General features: G+C 55.1%; 1 protein-coding gene across 1 annotated transcript in view; it reads left to right on the forward strand.

The window, feature by feature from the left end:
• Positions 1-27067, forward strand: part of ZNF423 (zinc finger protein 423) — a 268424-nt gene extending 241357 nt beyond the window's left edge. Inside the window, exon 7 of the mRNA XM_032854539.1 lies at positions 26369-27067. Within this exon, the coding sequence (XP_032710430.1) occupies positions 26369-26398 (30 nt within the window). The 3' untranslated portion in view covers positions 26399-27067. The remainder of the gene's footprint in view (positions 1-26368) is intronic.
• The last annotated feature ends 906 nt before the right edge of the window (positions 27068-27973 follow it).

The raw sequence follows: 27973 nt of genomic DNA on the forward strand, positions 1-27973 counted from the left end.
CCTTCACCATGATGATGTTCAGCCGAGCTTTGGATCTGTGGCTGGTGGTCTCTGCAGCTTGTGTGGCTGAATCCTGGGGCTGTGTACGGCCAAAAAGTGGGTCTCGGGTCTTGGGGCCTCTAGCTCCTCCCGGGAAAGCCAGAAAAGTGAGAGCAGTCGGGTTGGGCCCCAGCTCCGAGGAAGGGGTGCCCGACCTGGGTCCTGAGGTGGATGGGGCACTCAGGGGCAGCACAGCGGCCCCGGCCAGCTTCCTCCAATCCTCATGCAGCACCTGCAGCGGCCGAGAGGGCCCTGGTGAGGCGATGCTGCGTGGATCGTCCTCCCCAGGCCCCTGGAGCCACTCCTCTTGGTGTCCTACCTATTACTGGTTTCTCAGGACTCCTCTGTGTCCAGGTGAAGCTGCCTTTTTGGCTACTGGCTTTTGCATGAAATTCTTGCAACCTTGGATTGGTCGCATGTCCACCCAGAAATACTGTGCACACACACACACACACACACACACACACACACCCAGAATACCACTCACACAGCATAACACTGCACCCGAGAAAGAAGTACCACATGGACGTGCCCAGAAATGCCACATAGACGTGCCCAGAAATGCCACATATCCTCACAGGCATGCCTCGATACCATACACTGAGAATAACACCACTTTCCACACACAGAGCGAGGGAGGAGACGAGTCACACACCAGCTCTCGAAGCTTCTTCTAGACAGTGACACACATCTCCCTCTCTCGGGGTGGCTTGGCCAGATCCAGTCATGTGGCTGTGCCCAGTTTCAAAGGGGAGGAGGAAGTTAATGCTGTCCTGTGCCCAGAGGGAAAGGAGAGCTGGCGTTAGTCACAGCTCCCAAGCACTATGCACACCGTGACCCCCATCCCGCCCCCCGCCCCAGGAGAGTGCTGACCTGGCACTCAGAAGTCATGCCCTTCCCTGAGGCTGAGGCTGAGGCCACAGTGGCAGGGCTGAGTCTTAACTTCACTGAGGGGCAGCAGTGGAGGGCCCCTTTTCTGGGGTTGAAGGGGTAAAGCAGCCCAGCGACGTGGCCTGCCCTGGGTGGTTCCCCAGAGGAAACACAAACAGGCCGCTGGAGGGCTCAGTGAAGATTCACCCTCCGACGGTCAAGGTCCCTTCCTGTGGGCTGGCCCCAGGTCAGGGCCGCGCAGGCAGAGCTGACTCCATCCTGTCACACTGTGGGACAGAGTTAAGGACCTAACTCTATGGACCCAGGCCCAGAGACAGGCTTCCACTGCCAGGTGCTACCAGCAAGGTGGTGACACTGGCCAGGGCTCACCGCGGTCCCCACCTCGATCCACAGCCTGAGCTAAACCTGCTAGCAGCTCGTCTCCCAGCTGACTGAGGGAGATATGTGCTGGCCCCTTGTTGGCCTGAAGGTTTTTCCCAGGGAAGTCGCTCAGTCCTGCCTTTTGTGAGCATCCTGGGTGTCCCAGCACCGCAGACCAGCCTCCTGATGCCGAGGCCCAGGGAGCTGTGGTTTCAAGCTGGACCTGCTTCGGCTGCCTTCACCTGGGGCCGCAGAAGGTCCCAGACATCAGAGTGGTTCCTGTGAGCTGGTGGTTTCCTGGGTCATCCAGTCAACCTTTCCGGCAGATCCTCAAATGCCGAGAACCTTGCTAAATTATAGCCTTAACGAGTGACTATTTTCTGCAATTAATGATTTTAATTACAGACCATTTAAATGTGGAAGTGTTGTAGCAACACCAGATCTAGGCAAATAATGGCTTTCCTTAAGTAACTTGAGTAGCAATTTTCTGGTTTTTAGAGAGGAGGGTTTTTCAGGCATTGAAGTTTTCCTCATCATTACGTAGAACCTGGGGCTGGTGGGCAGGTGTGTTATTTTCCAGGGCTGACCTGTGGGGGTCTGTGTGTACAGCGGGAAGCAGGGTTTTTGCCAGAGCCTTGACTGGCTCTCCTGGCTATATGTCATTTGAGGTCCCGTGGGGAGACTCAGGGAAACTAATGGTTGTTGGCACAAGTGACTCTGAGCCAAGAGGTCTTAAGATACAGGGCTTAGGGTTTTTCTCATTGTAGAACTGGAAATTCCTGCTGTGGCTACAGAGGTAACAGAGGTAGGATTTGACCCTGGCAGTCTTGGTCTGTGTCCCAGTGATGTGTCTACCTCCAAAAAGAATGTTCTCTTAGGATACATTAACAGGAGCACCATTGCCAGGATGAGGGAGGGGGATGTCCTGTCTGATTCTGAGCTCTTCTGGCTCTGCCCAAAGACTGACATTGATTTAAAGGACTTCGGACAGACTGGAGCACATTCATATCAGAGTGATTAGGAGCAGGAGAGGGGACTAAGCTTTTCTCTGCATTTGTTCAGAGCATGTACATGGAGGGCCCCCTGTGTGCCAGGCACTAGATCTAGGAACTGACAAGACTTTGCTGAATGAGACAGAGAAACACCCACAGGGCCTACATTCGAGAGGGATTGATAGACAGTGTCCTGTCATGGTCACCACAAAGAAAATAAAACCGGGTGATAGGCTAGAGTGTGATGGGGGTGAGGTTGGGTAATCCTTGGTGGGTGTGGTCAGGGAGGGCCTCTCTGAGGAGGTGGCATCTGAGTGAAGACCTGGCTGGTTAGAAGGAAATTGTGTAGGGGGCAGCTATGAGTGCAAAGGCCCTGTGGCCATGTCAGCTGGGTGTGCTGCTGGGACGATAGAAGGCAAAAGGCGGCTAAAGCCCAGTGAGTAGAGAGGAGGGGTATGGAAAGGGCTGGCAGGTGGATACCAAGTCATGGCGGGATTTATAGGACAGCGAAGGAGCTTGGATTTTATCCCCATTGTGCTGGGAATCCAAATAAGGAAGAAGTATTATCCAATTTCCACCCTGAATCAAAATATAAGACATCTGGTCTTTGAAAGACACTGTTAAGAAAACAAAAAGTCACAAGACAGGAAGAAAATATGTGCAAATCACCTATTTGATGAAGGACTTGTATCCAGGACATGTTAAAAAAAAAAAAACAACAAAACCCTCACCACTTAATAATGAAGGGGAAAATCCACTGTAAGACAAGTGAAGCATTTCAGCACTTCACCGAGGATATGGGACGCTCAACGTGATTATAATTAGGGAATCGCAAACGAAAACCACAGTGCAACCCCACCATACACCCACCAGAACGATCAAAACAGAAGCAAAGAGCTGGCCCTCCCGAACTCCGTCCAGGGTGCAGAGGAGAGCTGGGACTCTGCGCACTGCTGGCAGGAGCCTGGAGTGTGGGGCCAGCAGGCAAAGCAGTTCGTGGGTTCCTATCAATTAAACATACACTTGCCATTTGACTAAGCAGTCCTCCTGCTCCGTGTTTATGCTGGAGAATGAGAAACACGCTCACACCAAAATCTCCATCCCCAACTAGAAGCCCCTTAACTGTCCCTTACCTGGGAATGGACGGACAGGTGTGGTACATTGCTGCTGTGGCTCAGTCCTTGGCAATAAAAAGCAGCCACTGGTAAACATGCAGCCACTTGGATGATTCTGTGAGTGCCAAGAGAACAAAGCCAGATTTGAAAGGTTCCATGCTACAGGGCTCTATTTACCTGGCATTCCAGAACAAGGCAAGACTATTGGAACAGAAAACACCAATGATTGCCAGGCGCTGGAAGTGGGGGAGGAGATGGGGAGACTCAGCAAGGTCTGCGTGTACACCCATGCAGGCACACGCACATGCACACACACCCACGCACACAGGTTCGCCCAGGGAGCTCAGGCAGACTGCTAGGCTGTGAGGGTCCAGCCTGACCCTAGAGAACTTTTGGGGGACCATTTGCCAGGAGACGATGCAGGCAGATTGCTGTGGTAGTGTGGGGACAGCTGTCTTCAAGCATTTTAAGCTCTGTGCGCTTGCTTCCCGAGGCCCCAAGACTTGCGGCAGTGGGCAAACCCTCAGGGTGTGCAAAGGCATTGCTCTCTGGGCTTAGCAGGACGGGGAATGGAGTTGTCACGACACAGGGTGGCTTTTCGTTGCCAAGAGCAGGCAGTGGTGCTTCAGAATGTTTTCTCAAACACCAGGGGTGTTTCTGGTGTTTGAGAATCTAGGGCCCCTTTCTTGAGGTGCTGACACTCTGCCTTCTGCCTCCTCCTGGTTCCTACTGTGTTCTCCTCCTGCAGCCTGACTTTCTGGGCTCGTCTCTGCCAGGAGAAAGGTGCCCAGTCTGCCATGGCTTCTGTCATTTCTGCTGTGACAGACACACCTGGATATTTCAGCAGAGGGGACTAGTGTGGGGATTTGGTGATGCAAGCAGCCAGATGGAACCCCCTGGCCGACCTGGAAATAGTGACTGCTGCAAAGAGGCAGCACACAGGCGTCGGGTTCTAGATGCCTGCAGAGGGAATCTGATGGTTGAGTTCTGACGGTTGATGGTCGGTGGTCCAGCCCTGCTCCACTGAACTGTGGCCCAAGTCAGGGAAGGGAGCCCAGGGGGTAGACACCGCAAACACCCACTGGGCGGGCGAGCTTGGTGTTTGCAGCTGGCTCCCTCCCTTATCAGCTCGAGGCCAAAGTTTTCATATCTATAAAATGGGATTATTAGCAGTTCCCACCTATAGTTGGGTTGCAGGTGCCCTTGGTGTGGTGACTGGCCCTTAGGACACCTGGGCCCGCAGTACTGGCATTACTGGGACTGTGGTTATTAGCATATGATTAGCATGAGGTCCGATGGCTTTGCGGGGGGGCCCCCCCTCCGCTAGGGCTTTGCTGTGATTTTGTGATTTCTAGCTTGAGTGTGAACAGTGAGACGCTGAGTCCTTCCATCCGGGGCGCCCAGCCACGTGGGAAGGCCATGGGCATGGGACACCCACACTGGGGCTCATGCAGGAGCTGGGTGTGCAGAGAGGTGAGGAGAGGTGGGAAGGCCGCAGAGGCCAGGGCTTCAAGACTCCTTACCTTTGGCTGCCTCTGGCCCCGGGTTTTCCTCTGCACTGTTTCTCTTGGCCTTGCCCGTGGTTCAGTGGAGGGCAGTATGCCAATTTGGTGGGGGGCCTGTGAGACAACCCTGTAAACCACAGACCCCGAAAATGTCAGGGCTGTTGGCCTTGTATTTCCAGCCTCGGGCCTCAGCAGATGAAGGCCTGGGGCCCTCTGGGCCCCTTGCCAGGGGTTAGCTGACCTGAGGGAAGGGGCCTACTCAGCTGCCCAGCCCAGCTGTCTCGGAATCCCTGTGGACACCTCTGTGCCACAGACACCGAGCAGGATGGCACATCCTTCTGTCCTTCCTGAGGCTCACAGTGTCCCGTTCTTGGCTGTCGCTGAGGGAATGCATGCAGGGCTGGCCTCTGACAGGGTAGACAAACTCCCATGAAGCTGGACAGCAAGTGGTCTGAACAGTCACCTGCCCTGGGCGGTTCCCTGCTGGGGACCACGCTCCGACCTGAGCATTTTGTATGGGGATTGTCTCAGCCCAACCCCCTGAAGTGGGTCCTCTCATGCTCATTTACAGATATGGAAACCGAGACTCCAGGAGCTTAAGTGGTGTGTCCGGGGGTCACGAGCGAAAGGCAGAGCCACCCGCATTGCCAAATTGTCTCTGCCACTGAGGCGAACAGAAAACCTCCAAAGTTTAAATGAATTGCCATTTATATGAGCTAATAGATTTAAATGAGGCCTGCAGTGCTGAACTATAAAAAGCCTTCATGTCAGGGGACCCAGAAACTATTTTAGTAGTTGGGCCAAGCAGGTAGCACAAGTGGCAGGAACAGGGGAGGCAAAGGAGCCTGCTCGAGGGTGGGCCCGGGCGGAAGCGTGCTGGGGCCCGAGCTGCGGTGCCAAGCCCGAGCCCAGCGTTTGCTAGGCTGGAGCTCGGGCCCCGGAGCCTGCAAACCTTGCGACGAGCAAGGGGGTGAGTTCAGCTCAGGCGAGGCTTGGGCAGAGGACGGGCTAAGTCTGGGCATGGAGTCAGGGGCCTCAGAAGACCACAAGCTTCCTGGTATTGCCACTTGCCCCGGTGACGGCAGCCTCACTGGGTGCTGTTGCAGGGAGCCTCGAGTCTGAGGACGTGGCTCTCTGATGGGGGACGTTCTGGCATTCCTCGGAGCTCTGGGAGAGGGCTGGGCTGGGGACAGCGGTGGGTCGGCCCTGTGCCCTGGAATCTAGACTCCCTTATTGACAAAGTGAGGGGCCGCGGGAAGCGCTTCCCGAGCCGGGCCTGCAGCGGCAAAGCAGCCAGCCCTGCGTTGAGCGGGCGCATTTAAAGGATTAGCTCACGCTGTTTGCTTGTGTGTGCCTAATCATGCCGCTTCCAGCTAAATGATTACAATTGATTAAAAGCAGAGCTAGGTATTCTAACAAGCAACCTGGAGCCCTTCCAATGGGGTGAGCTGGACCCTGCCAGGCTGAATCCTGGTACCCAGCCAGGGGGAGGTGTCTGTGAGCCAGGGGTGTGGCCCGAGCTCCATGGGGACCCTTCCTTCTGAGCTCTTAAGAACATTTGGGTTGACCCTTCCCCTCACTCCATTTTCATTTAAGAAAATTTACTGAGTAGCTATTATAGGTGGGCGCCATCGCTGGGGCCCCAGGCTCAACTGTGAACAGGTCGACACAGTCCCTGTTCTCACCCAGCTGTCATTCTTTGCGAGATATGAGCGTAAGTCAGTAAATACATGAACTAGGTCATTTCAGACTGTAGAATTTTGAGGACAGTAAAACACTGTTTGGTGGTGGAAAATGATGTGTGTGTGAGAGAAAGAGAGAGAGAGTGTGTGTGTGTGTGTGTGTGTGTGTGTGTCACGGCAAGGGTGAGGGGATGTTGAGGATGAAAAATTGGGTTGGGTAGTCAAGGAAGGCTAGCATTTCAACAGAGCCCTGAAAGTTGAGAAGGAGCCCGTGTAGGGAAGAGCTAGGGGAACCTTCTGGGAGAGGGAACAGCCAATACAGAGACTCAGAGATATGAACGGATTTGGGGGGTCCAAGGTCCAGAGAAAAGGGCAGTGGGGCTGGCGGGGGGTGAACACCGTCTTGCTTCATTGATCGGGTCGATTCGGTGAGGTGGGTGCTTCCTGGCTGCTCTGTTCTTGCTGATCCCTCTGCTCCAAAGCCCTTCCTTTCTTCTCCAGCTTCAGGGCTCAGGCTCAAGCGGTCCCTTCTTCGAGAAGCTCTCCCGGATTTTCCCTCCTTTGGTTTCTCTGGCCCTGGTCTTAACCCCTCGATTCCTTTGCCAGTGCAGATTGTAATAACTGTGTCTACACCTGACTTCCCAACCAAATGTGCGTTTGGGGCCAGTGAAGCCCCCTTCTGCCATCCATCCAACCATCCCCACATGTTTTACCACATTTCTTGAGCTTCTAGAAAGGAGGAAAATAAGGGAAAGAACACAACCAGGAAGGGAGACAAAGAGGGAGGGTTGCAGATTCTAGGGGCCCCGTTTTTAAGTTCCTCGTCCTTAGAAGATGGGTAACCGAGGAGCCAGTTTCCTTGCCTGCGCGCTTCTGCCGTCAGATCCAGCCAGATAATTATAACTAATAATAATTAAAAATTAAAAGTGCTCTAGGCACATACTTAGCATTTGACTCTTTGGCTGAGTTTTCTGTGAGTAGGAGCCTCTCCCTCCATTCCACTTTAAAGACAGGCCTGTCCCTGCTACCCCACTGCTGCAGGGAGAGCTGGGACAGGCCGGGCTGTGCCGGGCCGGGCCGGGCCAGGGGAAGTGACAGAGAGGTGTCTGGTGACACCCGGCCGTGATTCCAGGGACTGAGAACCTGTTGCTTCCTTGAAGTTGCCCCCAGTCTGTTCCATTCTTTTCCATCTTAGACATCAGATCATTATTTCCATTCCATGATTTCCGTCTTAGACATTTCCATCTTAAACAGAGATCCTTCTCTGGCCTCAGTTTCCTCGTCTGTAAAATGGGATGAGACGCACTGCCTCAGTGGGGCGTGAAGGTGGAGAGCCTGTGTGTGAAAAGCACTTAGCAACTAAGGCTTCCTGCGGGTAACCCATGGCCCATTCCAGGCTAGGATGGCTTTGTGGAAGGACACCAGCACTTTTCTCAGACCGGATTCTAGTCTGTGTGACGGACAACACAGCGTGGCAGTGCCCAGCCCACTCTATGGACCGGCAGCAGCTCTGTGACCTTGAGCAAGTCACTGATGTTCGATGGGCCCTGGTAAATAGGGGGTCATGACAACCCCTTCCTGAGGGTATCGGGGAGACGAAAGGCACTGATCCCCAAAGAGCCTCCAGCACCGGGTGGAGGTTTGGTCAGGCCTAGCTACTGCCATCGTCAGTGTCACAACCGCGGTGCCCGTGGTTCACACGTTCGTTCACTCACTCATTCAGTCCAGGGAGCCCACGGGTGTTCACCGAGCACCATCTCTGTGCAGAGGTGTGCAGGTGCTGGGGACGCACGGAGGCCCAAATCCCTCAAATGTTGCGGGGAGAGGGACGGTAAGCCGGTGGGAACACACAGAATGAATGCTTATTGTATGTTTGTGACGTAACACAGTGTAATGTAGAGCAAGTTCCCCAACTGTGTCGTATACCACACATAGCCTGCCAGAACCCTGCATGACCGTGCGATGTCACAGGAGGCCAGGGGGAGGCGGACCTCCCCTCCTCCTTGCTGTGTCCCCAGATGCCATCTAGCTGGGTCTCTCCATCTGTGGGGCACGGCCTTCCCCGCTCACCCTAAAGTGTATCACTGATGTCATCGTCTTGTACCTCTGTGACCGCTGGGTGACTGAGTCGGCTGAGGGGCCATGTGTGGCTGTTTTGGGTCCGCATCTGGAGGAGACTGAGGGGGGGTCATACAGGGCCCCTCATCGTCCTGAGCCCAGGGCCCAGGCCTGGGCCACTCACCCCAACACAGTAAAAATGAGACAGCATTTCCTGAGTGCTTACTGGGAGACTGACTGCCTCCTTCACTTGTGTAGGGTTTGGAGGCCTCATGTTGACCCCACAGGTGTGGCCTCCTGAGATCTCCATATCACAGCGGGGTAAACTGAGGCTCCCCAGGGTCACACAGCTACTAGAGCTGCAGAGGTGTGAACAAGGAGGCCTGACACGAAGTCTGTGTTCCTTTTTTTTTTTTTTTAAAGAGATTTTATTTATTTACTTGACAGAGATCTCAAGTAGGCAGAGAGGCAGGCAGAGAGAGAGGGAGAAGCAGGCTCCCCGCCAAGCAGAGAGCTTGATGTGGGGCTTGATCCCAGGACCCTGAGATGATGACCTGAGCCTAAGGCAGAAGCTTAACCCACTGAGCCACCCAGGAGCCCCTAAGTCTGTGTTCTTAGCCCCGAGGGCTGAGGCAGTGGGACTCTCAATCCCTTAGGAGCCAAGGACAGGCCTCTGGGTGCTGGGGGCCGCGTGCTGGGGACAAGTGGGTCTTCCCTCCCGGGAGAGTGACACAGCTTCAAGGCATGGGACTGTCCCACTCTGGGCAGGCAGGGCAAGCAGTGGCTGCTGTGGTCACCACAAGAGGAGCAAGGGAGGAACAGGCCCCGGAGGAGCCTCTGCCTGGATGTGCCCAGATGCCCTCACGAGGCCCAGGGCTCTGCCCGCTTGAGCAATGAAGTGTGTGGAGGCCCAGGTGGGGACTGGGGGGGCTCCCCCCACGGCCCAGCTCCGGGCAGAGATGGCACTTGGAATCAGCCTCGGGCTGCCTGTCTGCCCATCAGAGCCTGTCATTCATGCCCTGGGGCGGGGGGCCAACCGACTTAAGAGGGGCACCATGCCATTGTGACAGATGGGCACGGGGGAGCTGCCAGGAGCCTCCAGCCAGCGGCCATTGTGTGTGCTGGGAGTCCAGCCCCTTGCGGGCGCTGTCCCAGCCCAGACCAAATGCCTTCAGTTTCTTGGAAACAATAATACTACATAATCAATGGGTGCCTGGTTGTTCCAAGGCTCCCAGGGGCTGACACTGTGCAAAGCCCTGCCTCGACCCTCTCCAACCCCCACTGACCTAGACAAAGAGACAGCTGGATGGACAGGAAAGACATACACAGGCCTTGGGGGCTGGAGGGGACAAATCTCAGAGTTGCTTCTTGCTGTCACTCTGACCTTGGGCATGTGACCTCCCTTCTGAGACCATCGTCTCCTGGCTGTTGGGCCAGTGCTGTCTCTCCCAGAGGCTCCCCGTGGGGGTGCCACATAGCGTTTGTGAAACATGAACATAGTGCCCAGCCCATGGGGGAGCGTACAGTGGCACTGGGGTAGAGTTGATGTGATGTGGTTGTCCCACTGTCAGAGGTGGGAGACTTGCTATCACGCCATGCCACACAGCTAGTAAGAGCGGACCTCACCCCAGCATGGGGAGAAGGGTAACAGAAACAAACCTCCAGGCACCATGGGGGGTCCTCAGCATCGATTATCCTGATTCATCCTCAGGATAATCCTGTGAAGCCCATGCCTTCATTCTCCCCATTTTGCAGAGGGGGAGCCTAAGGCACAGTTGGGCAGTGGCAGAGGTGGGACTCGAACCCGGACAGCCTGGTTGTCTGCAGAGCAGGAGCACTGAACCACACTGCTAACGGCGTGGGCAGGCTTTTTTCTGTCGGTGAGCCCATTCACGGGAAGCACGAGGCCTGCTTTGTCTCTCGATGCAGCCGTCTGCCTCCCCAACTTGTTGGGAGCGAGGCTGGCTGCTTCCCGCAAGGGTGCAGGGTCTGGCATGGCTGCGGGGCAGGGGGGTGCTTCTCCCCCGCCAGCTGAGAGACGAGACCCGGGCGCTCTTGGCGGAAGCCTGCGCTGCACTCTTTGGTTGAGCAGGAACAATTACTAATGACATTTAGAAAGAAATTAATGATGAGAAATGCAAGTTGGCATTTCAGGAGCACCAGTCAGCAGCCGTGCGTCCGCACTCACAGGAGAGGCGAGGGGTGGGGGCCGGGCACGGGGTGGGGAGAGGGAGGAGATGGCAGAAATTAATTTTGCTGTGTCAATAATGAACATGGCCCCACTCGCTCTGCTTCTGGAGTTCAGACAAAATCAAACACGGGGGGCTGGGGCTGGTCCAGCGTTGCAATGAGATTCCCTGTGTACTGGGATCTGGGCAGAGGCGGGTGACAGGTTTGGTTTGGTGACACCAGGAGGCGGAGGGGTGGGCAGGGGACAGCCAGAGGGGAAGAAGCAGCCTGAAGACTGGGCCATTTGGGTGCAGATCCAAGTACCACCTCTCACCAGTCGCAGGACGTATCAAGCTGCTTCTCCTTTCTTGACTCAGTTGCTTTGTCAGTAAAATGGGGACAAGGGGGTGATGTAAAGATGATGTAGGAGGAACCGTCCGCCCAGTGTGAGCACCGAGTAGGAGCTCAATATATTAGGTGTTTCCTCGTTGCCCTGATACACAACTCCTCATTGTAACATCTCGTGAATAGGAATAGCTCACGTGAGTTACACTGTAACTGGTCATTTCTTTTGTTCCCCCGATACATCAAATGTTGGAGCTTCTTATATTCTTTGGGTCTGGGATAAAATATGGCATCGATAGGAGGTATGGGAGAAGGTGAGGGGGACACAAGATGCTGAAATTGTCTGGGGCAGGGACTAGGGCTCCCAGGGGGGGCTGGAGGGGTGTGGTGACTCTTTTCCTCCTGTCAGGTGCTCCAGAGTGATGGAGAAGGCCCCCTTGCCAGTCTCCTCTCACGTTGGGAGGGAGGAGAGACACACAAGGAAAAGTTATTATCATAGTAACAATGAACATTTTTGCCACGTGGAGGGTGAAAATTTACAGTGTGTGACCGGGGATATTGGACTCTTTAAATGGTGATCTTTGTTTCAAAATGGAGATTTCCTATAATTATAGGGGCTAACATATAGTGCTTATTTTTTTTTTTAAGATTTATTTATTTATTTGACAGAGACAGAGAGAGATCACAAGTAGGCAGAGAGGCAGGCAGAGAGAGGAGGAAGCAGGCTCCCCACTGAGCCAAGAGCCTGATGCGGGGCTCGATCCCAGGGCCCTAGGATCATGACCTGAGCCGAAGGCAGAGGCTTTAACCCACTGAGCCACCCAGGCGCCCCACATACAGTGCTTATTGAGCATCAGACAGTGTTCTTAGCACTTTTAAACATTCAAGATATTCATTCTCATAATGCCTGTATTATGAAAGTAAGGAAACTGAGGCACAGGGAGGCTAACTATATCCCTAGGCCACAGAGCTGGTTAGTGCTGGACCCAGGCACCCGGCACCAGATTCCATCCTCTTGACCACCACACTAACTGGCTGGAGTTCTTGATTTTTTGGCAAATCAGACCTAGAAATCCCTGGACCATCCTTCTGTGTGGCAGCCATCCGCTGCCCCCTTTAGACACAAGGATGTGCTCCCTGGTTCAGCACAACCCCAGCTGGTCTGCCCCGACGGTTCCTTACCCACCTGAGCTCTGAGTCTCAGGCCTCTCCTGCAACACGTCACAGTTTGCAAAGACTATCGTTTTGGTGCCTCAACAACTTCAGACCACTTGAAGTGCCATTTACTCTCATGATTTTTGCAGACCAGAAAGCTGAGGCTGGGAAAAAATGATGAAGTTGGATGCTTGCAGGAGGAGAGGGCCCCGGGGGGAAATGGGGAGTCTTTTCCATCCACATGGTTTGTGTGTCTGAGCAGGGGAGGCAAGTGTGCCTCAATGGCTGGTCCCCCCCCCCGCCCCCATCCTGAAGCCAGACCTGGATGCCCAGTCCAACAGCGGCATCCCTGACCCGGGGCACTGCCTTAGTCTCCCCCGTCCTTCCTTCTGAAGGTGCCACATTGAAAGTGTGAGCTTTCCAGTTGACAGTGATGGCGGAACCTCATGGTTGGTATTCGTTAGGTCAATATGAAATGTCAGTATGTCATTGTACATGTTGTGAAAACTTTTACATGTGTTATCTAATTTGGGGCTCCTGACAAGACTTTGAGGTAGGCATTATTTACCCCACTTTTCAGGCAAGGAAACAGGAGCTTAGAGAAGTGAAGTGACTTATCCTAGGGTTACAGATACAGTAAGTGACTAAAGTAGGATTTGGACTTCAGAGCCCATTGTCTTTCCACCAATCTACCTTCCTACCTACTTGTAGATTCACGCTCTCCTTTTTCCTACCAATCATCCATCTGCTACACGTCTACTCATCTATCCATCCGTCTGTCCTTCCATCCATCCGTCATCTACCTATCCATCCATTCAGCTGGCCAGACAGCTAGCTACACATCCATTAGTGTCAAGTACCAAGAAAGTGCCAGGAACGATACTGTTCTCATGACCCCTTCCTCATATACTCTTAATTCCATGCTTACCTGCTACCCACGTCTCCCTCCACCTTAAAACTGCATATGAGTCCACACGCGCGCGCGCGCGCGCACACACACACACACACACACACACACACACCCTTCCAGGGAATGGAGAGGGATGGGACCGACTGGGGATATAGATGATCTAGATGATTCTTGATTTGCCTCCCAGAAGCCAGTGAGCTCTGCCTGGTGGTGGGAGGGAAGGGACAGAGCAGACCCATGTGGCCCTGGTGGGGCAGGTGTGTGGGCAGTGAGGAGGCCCCCACAGTTTGGAAGCTGAGCGCAGACGAGAAGGGCAGACAAGACATGGCAGGCTGGGCCCCCCTGTTCTTCTGCCCCCTCAGTGGGCCCAGCTCCTGAGGAGTGGGCAGCCCCTGCATTCTGCGTGCCAGGGATCACATTTGCCCCTTGCTTGGTGCCAGGCTGGACTTCTTCGAGCGGGCAAAGGTATACACCCACGTGTTTCCACAAGAACCGTCGCAATCATTAAATGTAATCGGTCTCAGCTGCAGTTTTGATCGCTGGGGCATGCACACAATTCATCACAGCAAATTAGGTCCACCTTCAGAACTGCTGGCCCCACAGCCTGGGGGGTCTGTCAGCGAGGGGAGCTGGGCCATGTGGGCTCTGGAAAGCCATTTTTGGGGGTGGTGATGGGCCATGTTTTCTGAGGGGGGCCTCAGGATACCTGCCAGAACAGCTTTCCATCCCCGGCGGTTAATTTTCTAGAAATTTTGATGATGCAGGAAAGTTTCCCTTGTAGCAAAAATTTAGAGGAAAGTAGAAATGGATATGATCAAAGTCCTAAAATATCATTTATAAAACCTAAAAGCACTGGGTTAGTTTAGGGACCTGAACATATGTGTTCTGTATAATTAGTGACCGTGTGACCTAGATCTTCCAGGACAGCTTTGATGTTCAAGTAGTCTGTCGCAGCTATTGGCTATTTGTCCTGATTTTTGGCTTGTGAAATACGATGACTATATGTAGAGCTGGATTTTCTCATCCAATTTTAATGAATAAAAATTTCAAGATGCAAAGGCCTGGAAAGATTTCAGTAACATTCAAGAGAACAATTGTCTCCCCCCGCTTTTTTTCCCCAACATGGCAAAATATTTAATGCCCTTAGGTGTGCCTCATGCTCACCTTCCCATCTCCCCAAGCACAGGGCAGCAGAGTTTGAAAGCTGTCGGAGCTCCAGTCCTCTTGAGATGATTTCAGGGGAGATCTCAGACCCCTGAGCTCAGGGGCAAGAGCCCCATTGTGCAGTCTCCTGAAGCCCTCCGTCCTAATGCAGCCGGGCCCTGGAAGCCGTGCCATTGACTGCCACATTGGCTCAGTCACTGCAGGGGAAGCCTGGTACAGCACAGAGGCAGAAAAGGCAACCACTGCCAGCCAGCTTGCCAGGCGATGTGTCCCCTGGATGCTGCCGTAGCTTCCAGCCCCCTCCGTCCAGCCGAGGCCCTGCAGGCTGCGTCTCACTACTAAGGTCTCTGCAACTTCCGACTTCCAAGCCTCCAGCCAGAGCTGTGGGGGAAACACAGGATCGGCCCTGGGCACCTTGGCTGTCTCTTTAGAGTGTGACCTCTCTCCTGCCCACCTGCCCACCTGCCCACCAAGCCTGTAGGATCCCAATCAGTTTTGGTTTTTTTAATTGTGGTAAAATACACAGAAGGAAAAATTTGTGATTGAAAGCATTTCGAGTGAACACATCAGTGGCTCTAAGTCCATTTGCACCCTTAGGCAGCCATCCCCACCATCCAGGAAAGTGTTGTGCAGAACTGCGACTCTGTCCCCACTGAACACTTAACTCCCCCTTCCCCTCAGCTCCTGGAAACCACCAGTCTACTTTCTGTCTCTCCGGATTTGACTACTCTAGGAACCTCACAGAACTGGAATTATACAGTATTAGTCCTTCTGTGACTGGCTCGGTGCACTTAGCATAATGTCTTCAAAGGATCTCCCGGCTTTTAAGAAAAAAGCGTAACCTGCCCTGGGCAGGGCGGGGCAAGGGACGCAGAGGAGGGGGCAGCTCTGTTTCTTCTTCTCTCTCTGACCCTGTCAGGGGAGGCTTTGCTTCGCCACCGTTGCTTGCTGGCTGTTATCTCAGAAATGCTCGCGGAGTTTGCAAGCGCAGGCTCTGAGCCGACGTGGGGGCATCGGCAGAGAACTGAGAGATGGGGTCTCTGCCTGCCGCGCACAGCTGCCTGGCGAGGGCATTACCATGGCCGGGAGACATAGCCGGGACCTTGCAGGTGGAGGAAAGTGCTAGAAGGACAGCTGTGCAGACGGGGAGCTGCGCTGTGATGGGGGGCCCCTTGTTGAGTAAGCGGGAAGGCCTTTCTGAGGGGATGGAGATCAGATGGGGAGGGGCCTGGGAAATTTGAGGGGGGCATGCCAGGCGGCAAGAATAGCCACGAGAGGCTGAGGAAGTGTCTGGAGCATCTGGGGAGCTGGAAGAAGGAGGTCTGGGGAACTCTGGCAGGGCTGTGGCTTTGGTCCAGGGTTCTGGGTTTGGTGGGGACCCTCTAGGGGGTTGAACAGAACTCTCCCTCATCCCTGCCCCTTGAGGAGAGAACCGGGCTTTGCCTCTCAGGAGAATTTAGTTTCTCAGCTCCCACAACCAGGGAGAGGGAGCCCTGGAAGGAACCCGTGTCATGGGCAGGTGGGGTTTCTGGAGGGGTCCTGGTGACGGTGTGAGTGCAGACAGGCCCGCTGCACACCGAGGAGAGACAGAACGCCAAAAATAACAGCCAACCCTGAACCATTTTGTAGCACGTTGTCAGTATAAGGTCTGTGTGTGTGTATGTCTGTGAGTGTGTGTGTGTACAGGTATGCGTCTGGGCTTGTGGGGTATCTGTTAGTGTGTATGAACATGTGATTGTGGAGTATCTGTGAGCTAGTGAGTCTGTACCTGGGATATCCATGAGTGTGTGCGTGTGTATGCATTGTATACGTGTGTGGGATTGTGAGTTATCCCTGAGTGTGTGCATGTGTGTACATGTGGTTGTGGGGTATCTGTGAGTGAGTGAGTGTGCGTGCTGTGTGTATGTGCAACTGTTGGAAGTAAGAGGGGCTTCTGTCTATCATGTGGCATTCACAAGCTCCCCAAGGGGCAGTCCCCCCACGATGCCTGAGATATGGTCTGTGGGTGATGGGTGGGAGGCTTCCTCAGTTCTTTGGGAGAAAGGAAGGCATGAGGGGATAATGATCTAGACCCTTCAGTGGGTAGGGAGGCACTTGGCCTGGCCTCTCGGCGTGCCTGAGGGAGGGCTCCCTGGTCCCTGTCTGAGCTCGCCATTTTGAGGGCTCGTGTGTGGCTCTGGGGAGGGAGATTTTTCCCTGGCTGGCTCACACCTGACTCACCGGGGAGCGTTCGGCTGGCTGCGTGCGGGGACCCACCCAGGACATGCCATGCAGGGTGGCCTCAACTTCATCGTCTACTATCCTTCCTCTTCTTCGGAATGTAACCATGTAAGACCCCCCAGCCCTGTCCCTGGGGTGAGGACCCCACACAGTGGTCCGTGTGATGTCACTGCCCCTACCTCCACGCCTGCGCTGGGCGTCAGCCTGGTCGCTGTGCTGGAAGGTGTTTGGGGCATCTCGCGGGCCTCACAAAATAGGAGAGGCCTTCAGCTGGCGGCCTGTGGGCAGACTCAACCTGCAAACATTTGTTGATTGGCCTGCATTGTGCTTTAAACATGGAGACATTATATATTTTTGTTTTAAAGAAGGAGGGGGTGGGGCAGAGGGAGAGGGAGAGAGAGAATCTCAAGCTGACTCCATGCTCAGCGCAGAGCCCGACTCAGGCCTCGATCCCATGACCCTGAGCCACCCGGGAGATACATCTATCTATCTATCTTTAGATGTATAGATATATATAAAAATACATATATTTATATAATATTTATAATTTATAAATTGTATATTTATAAATATAAAGTATTTATAATTAATATATTATATATATTTATAAAATATAAAAAATAAATTAAATATATATATATTTTAATCTAGTTTTCTAGACCGGATATGAGGACGCCTGCCCCTTTCTGACAAGGCTTGGGTTCGTGGGATGACACAGTCCCCACCTCGCCTTACTGCCTTGCCACCAGCCTGGGCCACACTGGCTTGCAGGGCAGACTGACAGTGCGGCCCCCTGAGTGGGAGGCCTCTATCAGGACAGGCCGCACACCGTCGGAGGAGCCCTGTCCACCGCAGCCAGGTCTCCTGGATGTCACCTGCTCTTTTTCCATACAGCTACCTTTGCTGTGAGCTTAGTGTCTCCACGGATGGGATGCGTCACTCTTGCCAGACTGTTCTGTGTGTGGTCTTTGATTCACAGGTGCACTGTGAGGTGGGGGGAAAGACCCCTCTCTGGCCCAGGTGTGGGGAAAGACCCCTCTCTGGCTCAGGGGCCATTTCAGTGGAGTCTCAGGATGTCGGGTTGATCTCTCCTCAGGCTCCCAGGTGGTGCGCACCCTGGATTCCTCCCCCGCTGCCTCAGGCTGCAATCATATCTCTAAGGGGTCTGACTCGGGCTCTTTGAGGCCATACTGAAATTCCTATTTGAGATGAATTATATCCCAGGGGACTGGTTCTGAGCAGGCGCTTGGCTGTTGTGGTTGGAATGGACCTTCCAGTGACACAGGAGGTGTCTCCACTGGGAAGGAACCAAGGACCAGAGACTGGGGCTTACGGTCACCTCGCACACCACGGCCAGAATCCTTGAGTCCCGAGTGTGCTAGGCACCCAGACCTAGAGGGGTCCGGCCACTGGGGACCCCCGCCTCCCTTTGGAGAAATGGCAAGGGTGGCAGCAAATTAATGCAGGACTCGGTGACGGTCAGGGTGCCTCTGTTGCCCAGATGGGGCAAATCTCTCAGCGGCCCTGGTGTGACACAGCCGCAAAATTCCCGCTCTCTTTCATGCGGCGGCTACCTGTAGTCACCCGTTTGCTGGCCTGTGTTGCTGTCCACCCAGAAAGCGACCGGGCGCATTTGTATTCTGAAGTGTGCCCCCACCCCGGGGGGTCCGCTGTCCCTCCAGACAGGTATTATTCGTTTCCTTTTCTTGTTGGGTGACTCCGAATAGTAGCCTGTTTACGGCCTGGGCTCCCAGTGGAAGGCTGCAGGTTCCCTCCTTATTATCTATTCTCGGGTGGCTTTTATTTCCAAAGCACAGCCGTACAAAACCGGCCCCTTTGGGAATTCTTTGGGCTTTTTTTTTTTTCCCCACGACAAATTTTCTCTTGAAGGAAGATGTTTTTGCACTCATGGAACAGGTCGTTTGGCCAGGCCACCTGCTGGGGTCTTTTGTGTCCTGGGTGCCTCAGGGCACTGGCGAGAGAGGTGTTGGAGAGGGGCCCCAGAAACCCAGTGGTCATCCCCTCTGGGGACACCTGCGTCAGAGGCAGTCTGGGTCCTCCAGCTCTTCCTCACGTGCCCCCAGGGGACTCCGAGGTTCCTGAGTCTGCTCCTGCTCTCGGTTCTGCAAGAAAGCAGCGAATCCCCCCAAAGCCAACCCTGGAAGTTGGAATCTCCCTGCAGGCCAGGGGATCCGGATGAATGGAGGCTCTCACCCGAGAGACAGACTTCCCCGGCTAAGCGGGTGCGACGCTCACTTCCCGCTGCTCGAGAGTGGCAGACGACAGCCTGTCTCGCTGTCTGGGAGACGGGACTGGGGAAGCCTTGCACACATCCTGGAGCACGGAAGGAGTTGCTTTTGACTCCGAGAACATTCCAGGGCTGTGTCCCAGGCCAGTGGGTGGCTAGCATCACCCAGGACCCCGATGCCAAGGAGAGGTATCACTCCACACGGCCCAGCTTTCCGTGCCGTCTGTGTCCATGCTGGCTCGCTGGGGGGGAGGGGTCGCCGTGGGGGGGACACAGGGTGCATACACGTCATCGCCTCGGCCCCCAGGGGAGCGGCTGCATCACTGGGCAGGCATTTAGAGGAAACCTTGGCCATCACTCACTCCTAATTTTAATGACGTGCATTAGCTAAATTGTGTTCTGAGTATTCATTCAGTGCTGTTTATGGCGTGCTCTCGAGTGCGCTTACCGTTTGTCAGAAGTGCAAACTAGCGAACATACGAGCCTTTAAGACAGGCCATCTGTTCGTCTTAGACCTTTGGACGATTGTCAAACGCTTCTAAAAATAAGTGCTCACTAGCAGAGAGGGGCTGCCCAGGTGATACGCAGCCGGGAGGGAAGCAGGGCTGCCTGCGTCTGTACCCTCCCCAAAGGGAAATGTATAACTTGAGTATTGGGGGGCACAAGGGAGGCGGAACGCAAGAAGGGAGCCGAAGGAGGTGGGGAGCCTGAAGGCCCTGCTGGTACAACTTCTTGGCTGGAGGTGCGAGCGTCTCCCCGTCCCTTGCCTTTCGTGTAACTCCACAGCTCAAATACCTTCGATGGCTCCCCACGGCCCAGATTTAAGGGCGAGCTGCTGCGTCTCGCATCACGGAGTCTCATCAATAAGGCCCCCACCTTCCTTTCCAGGCTTGTCTCCATGGCACATACCCTGTGCTTCTGCCAAGCTGAATTATTCATTGTTCCCCCAGCATATGCTGTGCTCTCCGCATTTCACAAGTAGAACGGCGCCGTGGGTTAAGAGTGTGCTCTACACACAGGCTGCATGGGTGCGGGCCCAGCGCAGCCGTCAGCAGCTGCAGGACCCCAACACTCTGCACTGGCCTGCCTCACTTTTCTCATCTGTAAAATGGGGATAACCATCGTTCTTCACTCCTGGAGTGGTTGTGGGGTTTCGGTGAGTTGGTGTAATTAAGGGTTGAGAATAGTGCCTGGCGTACAGTGATCACAGGAGAAGTGGTAGCTCTGATCATTTTCAGTGTCATTGACACCTCCGTGCCATTTGCTGGGGCGGAGGGGGAGGGTGGTTGTCCTCCTTGGAGAACTTTCTCTGTGTTCATGTGTATGCACATGTGCGTACACACACACACACACACACACACACACTCTCTCTCTCTCTCTCTCTCTCTTTCTCTCTCTCCAGGGCACACCCTAACCAACCCATCCCCCATGGGCAGCTAGAAGGCCAACTTCTTCCTTAAACACCTGCCAGTCAAAAGTCCTCTCTCTATAGTCCCTTTCTATAAAATGTCACCCCCTCCTATGGCCAGGAGCTTGTAAATGGCCAGGATGGGCCTTATTCTATCCCTGTCTGATGCCCACTGCGTTACACAGGGCCAGGCTCTGTGTCTGTTAAATGGTCAAACAACAGAACTGCGCTTAGCTGGGATGTGGCTGCATTTAGCCTGAGTGTCTACCTTTTCCCCTAGAAGCAGAGGGAACATCTTCCTGTGGTTAAGGCGCGTTCTTGGACTTGGTCCCTGCTCCTGGAGACAGCTCTTTGTAAAGCCAGCCTCGCGAGAGCCGCCAAGGCTGTAGCCCACCCGGGAGTGGCCTAGTGGTGGGCGGTGAGGAGAAAGGGCATTGGCCGCAGCCTCCTTCCCCACCTTGAACCAGAGGGAGGTGACGGGTGGAACGTTCCAGGCGGTGGGGGGCTAAATGTTCCTGCATCCTTAACTTGCCAGGGATGCAAGGGCCAAACCCTGGGACCAGCCCTTCTCTGGTGCCCCTTGAGAGTGAGGGTCTCCCCTTGGAACTGTGAGCTCCTCTAGAGAGAGGGCTGGAGCCGCAAACTTTGCGTTCCAGGGCCCACCGGGGCCTGCATCTGGTGACTCGGTGAACAGCCGTGGAAGGAAGAGGTGAATGCGTGGGTGAACACAAGGGTGAGTGCGTACCTCCCTTCCCCACGGAGTCTCCACCTGCCTCCCCTCCTCATGAGACACCCGACTCTGTCCCCTGGGGGCAGGGAGAGCAGTGCCTTATGGGTACCGAGGCTGTGGCCTGGGGCTTATGGGGAGGCGATAACATCCGGACCACTCCTGAGATCTCACCGGCCCTTGGAGGAGTAGCTGGTAAAAGGTGCAGTACTCAGAGCATCAGACCTCCGTGCGGCCCCCACTGCCAGCCCAGAACCATGTGTGGTGCCAAGGGGGTCCCAGACCCAAGATGGGGACAAACAGCCCTTCCCTCACAGAGCTCCCCGTCTGCTCAGGAAGACTCTTGGGGACGCCATTTATGGAGCACTTTCTCTTGGCCAGGCCGGGAGGAGTCCATGCACACTGTTTCCTGAGCCCTCAGGGCCTCTGAGGAAGAGGGCTCTGTTATTACCACCCCTCCCCTCAGCCCCCAGAGGGGAAGGCACTTGCTCAAGGCCCCGTGGCCATTCAGCAGCAGAGTCGGGATTCACACCCAGGACTCCACTCGTCCCAGCCCGCTGAGGCTTTCTGCTTCCCTGTGATCACCCCAGGCAGTGGTGACCAGGCTCAGGGCCAGGGGCCATGCTAGGGACTTTACAGGCATTTTGTCCTCAAAGGAGCTGGAGCCCAGGAGGGGCAGCTAAGTGTGCTCTCCATGAGGGGCGTGCAGTGCAGGCAAGCCCCCTCTCCAGTCTGGCTCTATGCCTCTTGGCGTGTGCAGAGAAGCCTCCTGTTGCTTCACAGGCCATATCTGCCAGGCCGACAGGTTCCAGCACCTCTGGTCTCCTCTTCTTGACACTGGTGGGTGGTGTCAAAGGGAGAGTGAGCAGGGTCCTGGATCAAGGGACGGAACACAGAGCCAGGACCTCAAGAAGAAAGCCCTGTAGGGGACGTGGGAGGGGTGCCCTGGTGTGCATGTTGGCACGTGATGGGTCGAGGCACAGACTGGGTTGAGCCAGGGATGGTCCTGGTTTGGGTGAAGAGTGGGACCAGGCCAGAACCTCTGGCAGGCCCGTTCAAGCGTGTGTCTGTGAATCGGGAAGGAAGGTCCAGCACCAAGCTGCCTGCTCCTTGCGTATTTCCTCTGTGCCCAGCCCACCCCTGGCTTGGGCTCTAGATCAGGGTCACGTTGCTGCTGCGTGCCCAGCGACAAGCATGGTGGCTGTCACCTAGCAGGGATGCAGTGAAGGTTTGTTGAATGAATGGTCACGTGAATGAATGCAGACCTGCCACAAAGGGCTCCTTGGCTTGGGCGCTCTGCTGACAACTTGCACAGAGAGAGGTCTCCACAGGACTCCTGACCACCCCCCCCCCCCCCCCCCCCCCCCCCCCCCCCCCACCTTTGGCCCCGGGGCAGGGGGCCCAGCACGCCAGGACTAGGGCCCTGAAACAGATCCTAGTGGAAACCTCTCTCCACAAGAGCCGTGTGCACTCTGTTGAGTGGGTGCAGCTCAGCCACAAACCAGTGCCCAACCCCCTTTGTCCCCTCCCTCCCTTCCCCCCCACCACCCCATTTTATTTTTCTCACCTGCTTCTCGGCCCACACCTGCGTCTCCCTGGCAGGCAGAGAGGCCCTTGCGGATGCCAGACCTCCCCTCTGGGTGCCTTCCAGGCCTTCCTGGCTCCCACCCCCACCCCAGCCCCAGCCTTTATGGTGCTGGGAAGTGTTTATCTGCAGGGTTGGTAGTATCTTTAAAAAACGATTTTCTTCCTTCTCCGAAGGGGCTAAATATAGCACAGGCACAAATAGAGAACTAGACATTAAGCCAAATGCCCTTGTGAGAGCCGTGCTGGTGGACAGGGCTCTTGCCGACGGCTCGACGAAGCCCCCGGCCCCTCCAGCGGCAGCTCTGAGCTGCGGGTCTCCGGCTTTATTCAACTGTGCCGGTCGGCGGTGGCTCTGCCAGGAGCCACTCAGCGCACAGGTGAGTGGGGTGATGGGTGAGCCCTGGTGACGGGTCCCTGCCACCCGCTCTGTCCTTCCAGCGCCTGTGCCGTCAGCCTGTGGAGGAGCTGAGGCCAGCCCCGCACCGAACACCTGGCCTCCTCAGCGCCCCCTGCCACACACACACTTACTGGGTGGCACAGACCCTTCTCTCTCGCTGAGCCGCCATCTGCACCACTAATCCTGCACACACGTTTGGGTGTCTGTGTGTCTTGAGTTCCCCCTGCCCCCCCTCCCATCGGGCCCCTTGAGGGGGAGGGCCCAGCCGGAGTCCTCCCCTACCCCTCACTGTGCCCGGCCCAGAGCAGGGCATCCAGCAGGTAGTTAATAACGCAGTGCCGAATGCATCCTGGTGCCCGGGCCCCTCGGGGCATCAAGTTTTGACATTCCCATCTGCTGTGACATCCTGGGCTTTTGTTCTTATAGAACTTCAGGGAAGGAAATTTTAGCCTTCTGTCTCAGAGCTCTCTTTGGGGAGGTTCTTTCTTGAGTCTAACTGAAGAGCTACCTGCTGCTCCGTGAGAGGAAAGGCCCGCTGTGGTTTCCACCAGAGAAGTGGCACTTATTCTCCTATTTTCCTGACCAGTGGTCCTAAGCATAGGTTCCTGCCTCCTGGGTTTCTGTGCCAGCAGCCCATGGAAGAGCCAGTGTGAACCGCGTGTTATACTGGCCCTGTTCTTGGTGTCCTGGCAAGAGGCTGTTTCATTATCCAGAGATCCCTGGATCCCCCCACTGCCTTTACCCACATTGGCGGTGGGTGGTCCTTGAGGGTTTTTTGGAGATCAAATGTCATCTCTGGCCTTCTGCTGCTTGGGGAACGGTCCACACTCAGGGGCACCCAGAGCTTCTGCGGGCCAGGTGGAACCCCTTCCCAGTCTGCCATGTGACCCCTGCTGAGATCATCCCATGGGGGCCTGCCTTTGCCCGGCTCATCCGAGCCTCCATACCTTTGTGCTGGGCCTTCCTCTCAGAACGCCCCCTCCCCTTGCCCCACAGCCCACCCGTACACAGAGTCGCTTATTTACCCTTCCACTGATTCACTAAAAAATATTTACCAGGTGTCTATGTTGTGCCAGGAACCATCATTTGAGGACAGAAAAAGAACTGTACATGTTTATCCTCCTAACCTCCCTCTTCCCCATTCCCCCCTGCATAAAGATGGACCTGACCACACTCAGAGAGCACCGGCCACGTGGCACTGTTAATTGACCAGCTGTTGGCAGGGTGGCAGAGTGAGACCCCCAGTCATTCCCGGGCAGCTGTGCCTGCCATGTCACCGCAGGGCGTCATGGGCCTAGCCCGGGGCCAAGCGCTGTGGGGCTGAGAAAGGAGGTGATGTCCTCCTGTCTGCATCGCAGCAGAGGACACTCATCTTGCACTTGGGAGGCACATAGATGTGTGGGAGGGGGGTCGGACATGCCTCGAGGGGCTGCGGGGAGGGATGGCAAGGAACAGGGAGGCCCCTTGGACTTCAGGCGTGGCTCAGTTGGGAGGGAGGTGAGAGGAGGTGAGAACTGACTCACCAAAGGCTTGGAAGCTAGGTGGATGCTTGGCTGCAGGGTGGGTCTGGCTCCCCACAGGCCTGGCTGCCTGTGCTCGCACAAGTGCAGGGAGAGGTGCCTCGGCTGGAGGGTGGGTGTTCCCATGGAAACCGCCGCATCCCATCTGTGGCCTCAGACAACCTGCCTTGTGCCTCTGGGTCCATGGCACCCCCACCGAGGTGCCAGGCCACGCTGGCAGAGTTTGTCCTCATGCCTGGTGTGGAGTGTGGATGATCTGTGGACTGGGATGCCCATGAGTTGCAGGGTGCTGGGAAGCCTGCCTTCTCGCCTGAGGCCCTGGCTTTCTTGGATTCCAGTTGCCTGGTTCCGCCCCACCTGGTTCCCAGCTGGATGACCTTGAACCAGAATCCAGCCTCCCTGAGCCTCATTTCTTCATCTTCCCGTGGCCTACCTTGTAAGGCTATTGTGGGGATTGAAAGAGATGTCCCTCTAACAGCACACAGCGCATGTGCTGGCCAAGCCCCAGCTGTGGGGGCTTGTACCCAGGAGCCCAAGGAAAGGGGACAGCGGTGGTTGGCTGTCTGTGCTGCGGGCATCAGCAGGCATCTGCTATGTGGGGACAGGTGATGAGCTTGCCGCAGGGGGTGGTGACATCACCACGGAGGCGGCAGCAGTGCCCACAGTGGGAAGAGGCTGCCACTGGGGCCCTGGGCCACGGAGTGGGGGTGGCTCCAGTCTTGGGCATCCTCTGAGAGCCCAGGAGAGAGACACAGCGCCACGTCTGACCTCTGGTGGTCATGGGCAGAGCTGCAGGCCGGCTGCTCCCAGCCCCCGAGGAGTCACTGCCCTAGCTGGGGCACCCAGGGTGTTGTGGGGACGGCCAGAGCACCCCGGGGACCTCACTCCTCATGACTGGAGGTTCTGTGCTGCTTCCAAGCAGGGCTTCTCTACCCTGGGTGGATTTTGCTTCCTTTCTCCAGGTGGCATGAGGCTGAATGTTACCTGAGGCTTTGATGAGATGGGTCCAGATTTAGAACAGGGACCACTGAAAAGAAACAGAGTCACTCTTGGAGGCCAAATCCCACCTCCAGCCCCAGGCCACTGGCTCATCTAAAAACAGATCAGCCCTGCTGGCCTGCTCAGGCTGGCACGAGGGAAGAGATGCCGTGGGCTGTGGTGAGAGGAAAGTGCTTGGCCAGGGGGTTCCACCTGGACCCCGGCTGCCTGGGTGGATTCAGGAGGAACCACACGGTCCTCTGGCCAGAGCACAGTCACGTGACTGGACTGGCAGGCCTCCTCCTTCAGCGCCCTCCCCGTTGGGTGACCCGTCCTCGGCCGCAGGCCCCTGCTGCCGCCCACTGCATCCGCACGTCTGTGCCGCTCGGGTGTTTCTTGGCCGGAGAGCTGCATAGCACATCTGCTGTCTCCTCCACGAGGCTCAGAGCAGCTCCCGGGAAGGACCAAGAGGGGGGTCTGGGGAGAGCCCGCAGGCGATCGGATATAATTTTCTCCTAATCATCAGAGCGAAAGGGGGACGGGAGAGGTGAGCAAGGATGTTTTTAATTCCTGCCACCCTCCCCTCCCCTCGCCCACCTCCTGGCATGTCCCCCTTGCTTTCCCAATAGCCAGTCCCCGTGATAAGACCTGAACAGTCTTCAAAAACACAATTTCTAGAGAGCCCAGGTTGGCGGCAACAGGAACCCATCCCCAAACCCAGATCAACGTGGCGTCTTGGCAGCTCTGTCCCCCGAGCACTTTTTCCTGGTTGCATTTTGTGTTGAAATAATCGAGATGCTTTTCTGTGGCTCCCGGCGTAAATGCACTGAGTGGGAGGGGACGGGCCTGCTCTCCATTCTTCTGCCCTCATGCGTGTCTCCTTTCTTCGCCTTTGCAGAACCACACGATGAGCCAGCACGCACAGTGAGGGACCGCTCGACAGGACACCTCTCCGCAGAAGGCTTGCCGGAGACGCCGTGGGGAGGGCCATTTGAACATTACATCCAATCAAAGTGTCATTTGCAACCCAGATGTAAAACTCTAATGATTTGGCCATGAGGCGCTGCTATTATAAGCAGCTGGAAATGAATATTAATGGGAGAGATTAAAAGTATTCCATGCTCAGTATTTTTTATTGTCCTGCTACAGCTAGTGTGCTTTTAGAGTTTCTGCCGAAGACTACATTTCTAGAGTTAGAGAAACCCGCTTTTTGAGGCTATTGTCCTTTGTTCCTTCATGTATTATATTGATAGTTTTTAAAAAAGGATTAGTGTGATTTTTTTTTCCTTTGCTTCTTTTTTTTTTTTTTTCTTTCTTGTTTTTCTCCTCCCCCCCTTTGGTTAACTACTTTTTAATTGCAATTCTAGGTAATTGTGCATCGTGATGTGATTGCTTGGCTATTGTCTGAATATTTCCTTTTAATTTTTTAATTAAAGACTAATGCTTTGATTGGATTTGCCAGTTCACCGGACAGTGATTAAAACTATGTAATGAATATAATCGGTTTCAGTGCAACTGGATGGTCTGCTTTTAAATGTGACTTAATCTGACTGCAGTTACTAGTACAGTTCAATAAAGGGAATCCATGCGATTAGGATCGGCTGCCTGGTTCTCTCCTCCCCAGCCTGGGGCTCTGTGGGGGGCTGTCGTCACCCATAGGGTGGGGACCTGCACAGGACAGACCCAGCCTCCCTTGGGAAAGAGGACACATAGTAGCCTAACGTACCCAGTCTGGATCAGGTGGGCGGTGGCCACAGAAGTCAAAACAGAAGGAACCTTTAATGATGAAATGCTCTGATCATTTCTTTTGTGGATGGGGGACCCTGAAGCTCCAGGGTAAGCGGGCTTATCCATGATGATTCCTTGTTTCTCCCCTTGGGGATGGCTTTCCCACGTTCTGGATGCAGATGGTTGAGTGGTTAACCCTTACCTGGCCAGGACGTCTGGTAGGAGTTGGATTCTAGTTGTGGCGGAGGCAAGAGGACATGACAGGAACTGGGGCTAACTCCCCACCCCGTGAGGTCCAGGGCTGGGGGAGCTGCAGAGTGGAGCCAGGTGGGAGCAGTACGTTCCCAATCACAGAGATCAGTGGGACGTGGGCATGCTGAGACCCGTGGCCAGGGTCACACTCTAGTGGGGCAAGCAAGGTGCCTACAGCACAGCCCCCATCCCCCCACACACACCTGTAAACGCCAAGAAGAGGTTTCCTGACATTTCACATCCTAGTTGCCTTGCTTTCCTCACCCTGCCCCCAGCCTTGCTGGCACCCCAGGGCCGACTCAGCAAACTTAGTCTCACAAGTCCTCCCACCCTGCTGTCATGCTGGTGCCTGGGTGACTCGCCAATCCAAGGCCAGGGCTTCAGAACCTACTTGGGGAAACCCTTCCTTGTTAACTTTTCACAAGGGGCAAGAAAATTGGTTATTACCCTCTGCAGAGCGGAAATGAAACAGGCAGACAGATTGTGCCTAATTACAATGTAATACTAAGTCACGGGCATGGAA

The sequence above is a fragment of the Lontra canadensis genome, unplaced genomic scaffold, assembly GCF_010015895.1.
Source record: "Lontra canadensis isolate GAN:19392208 unplaced genomic scaffold, GSC_riverotter_1.0 scaffold8, whole genome shotgun sequence".
Taxonomy (NCBI): Eukaryota; Metazoa; Chordata; class Mammalia; order Carnivora; family Mustelidae; genus Lontra; species Lontra canadensis.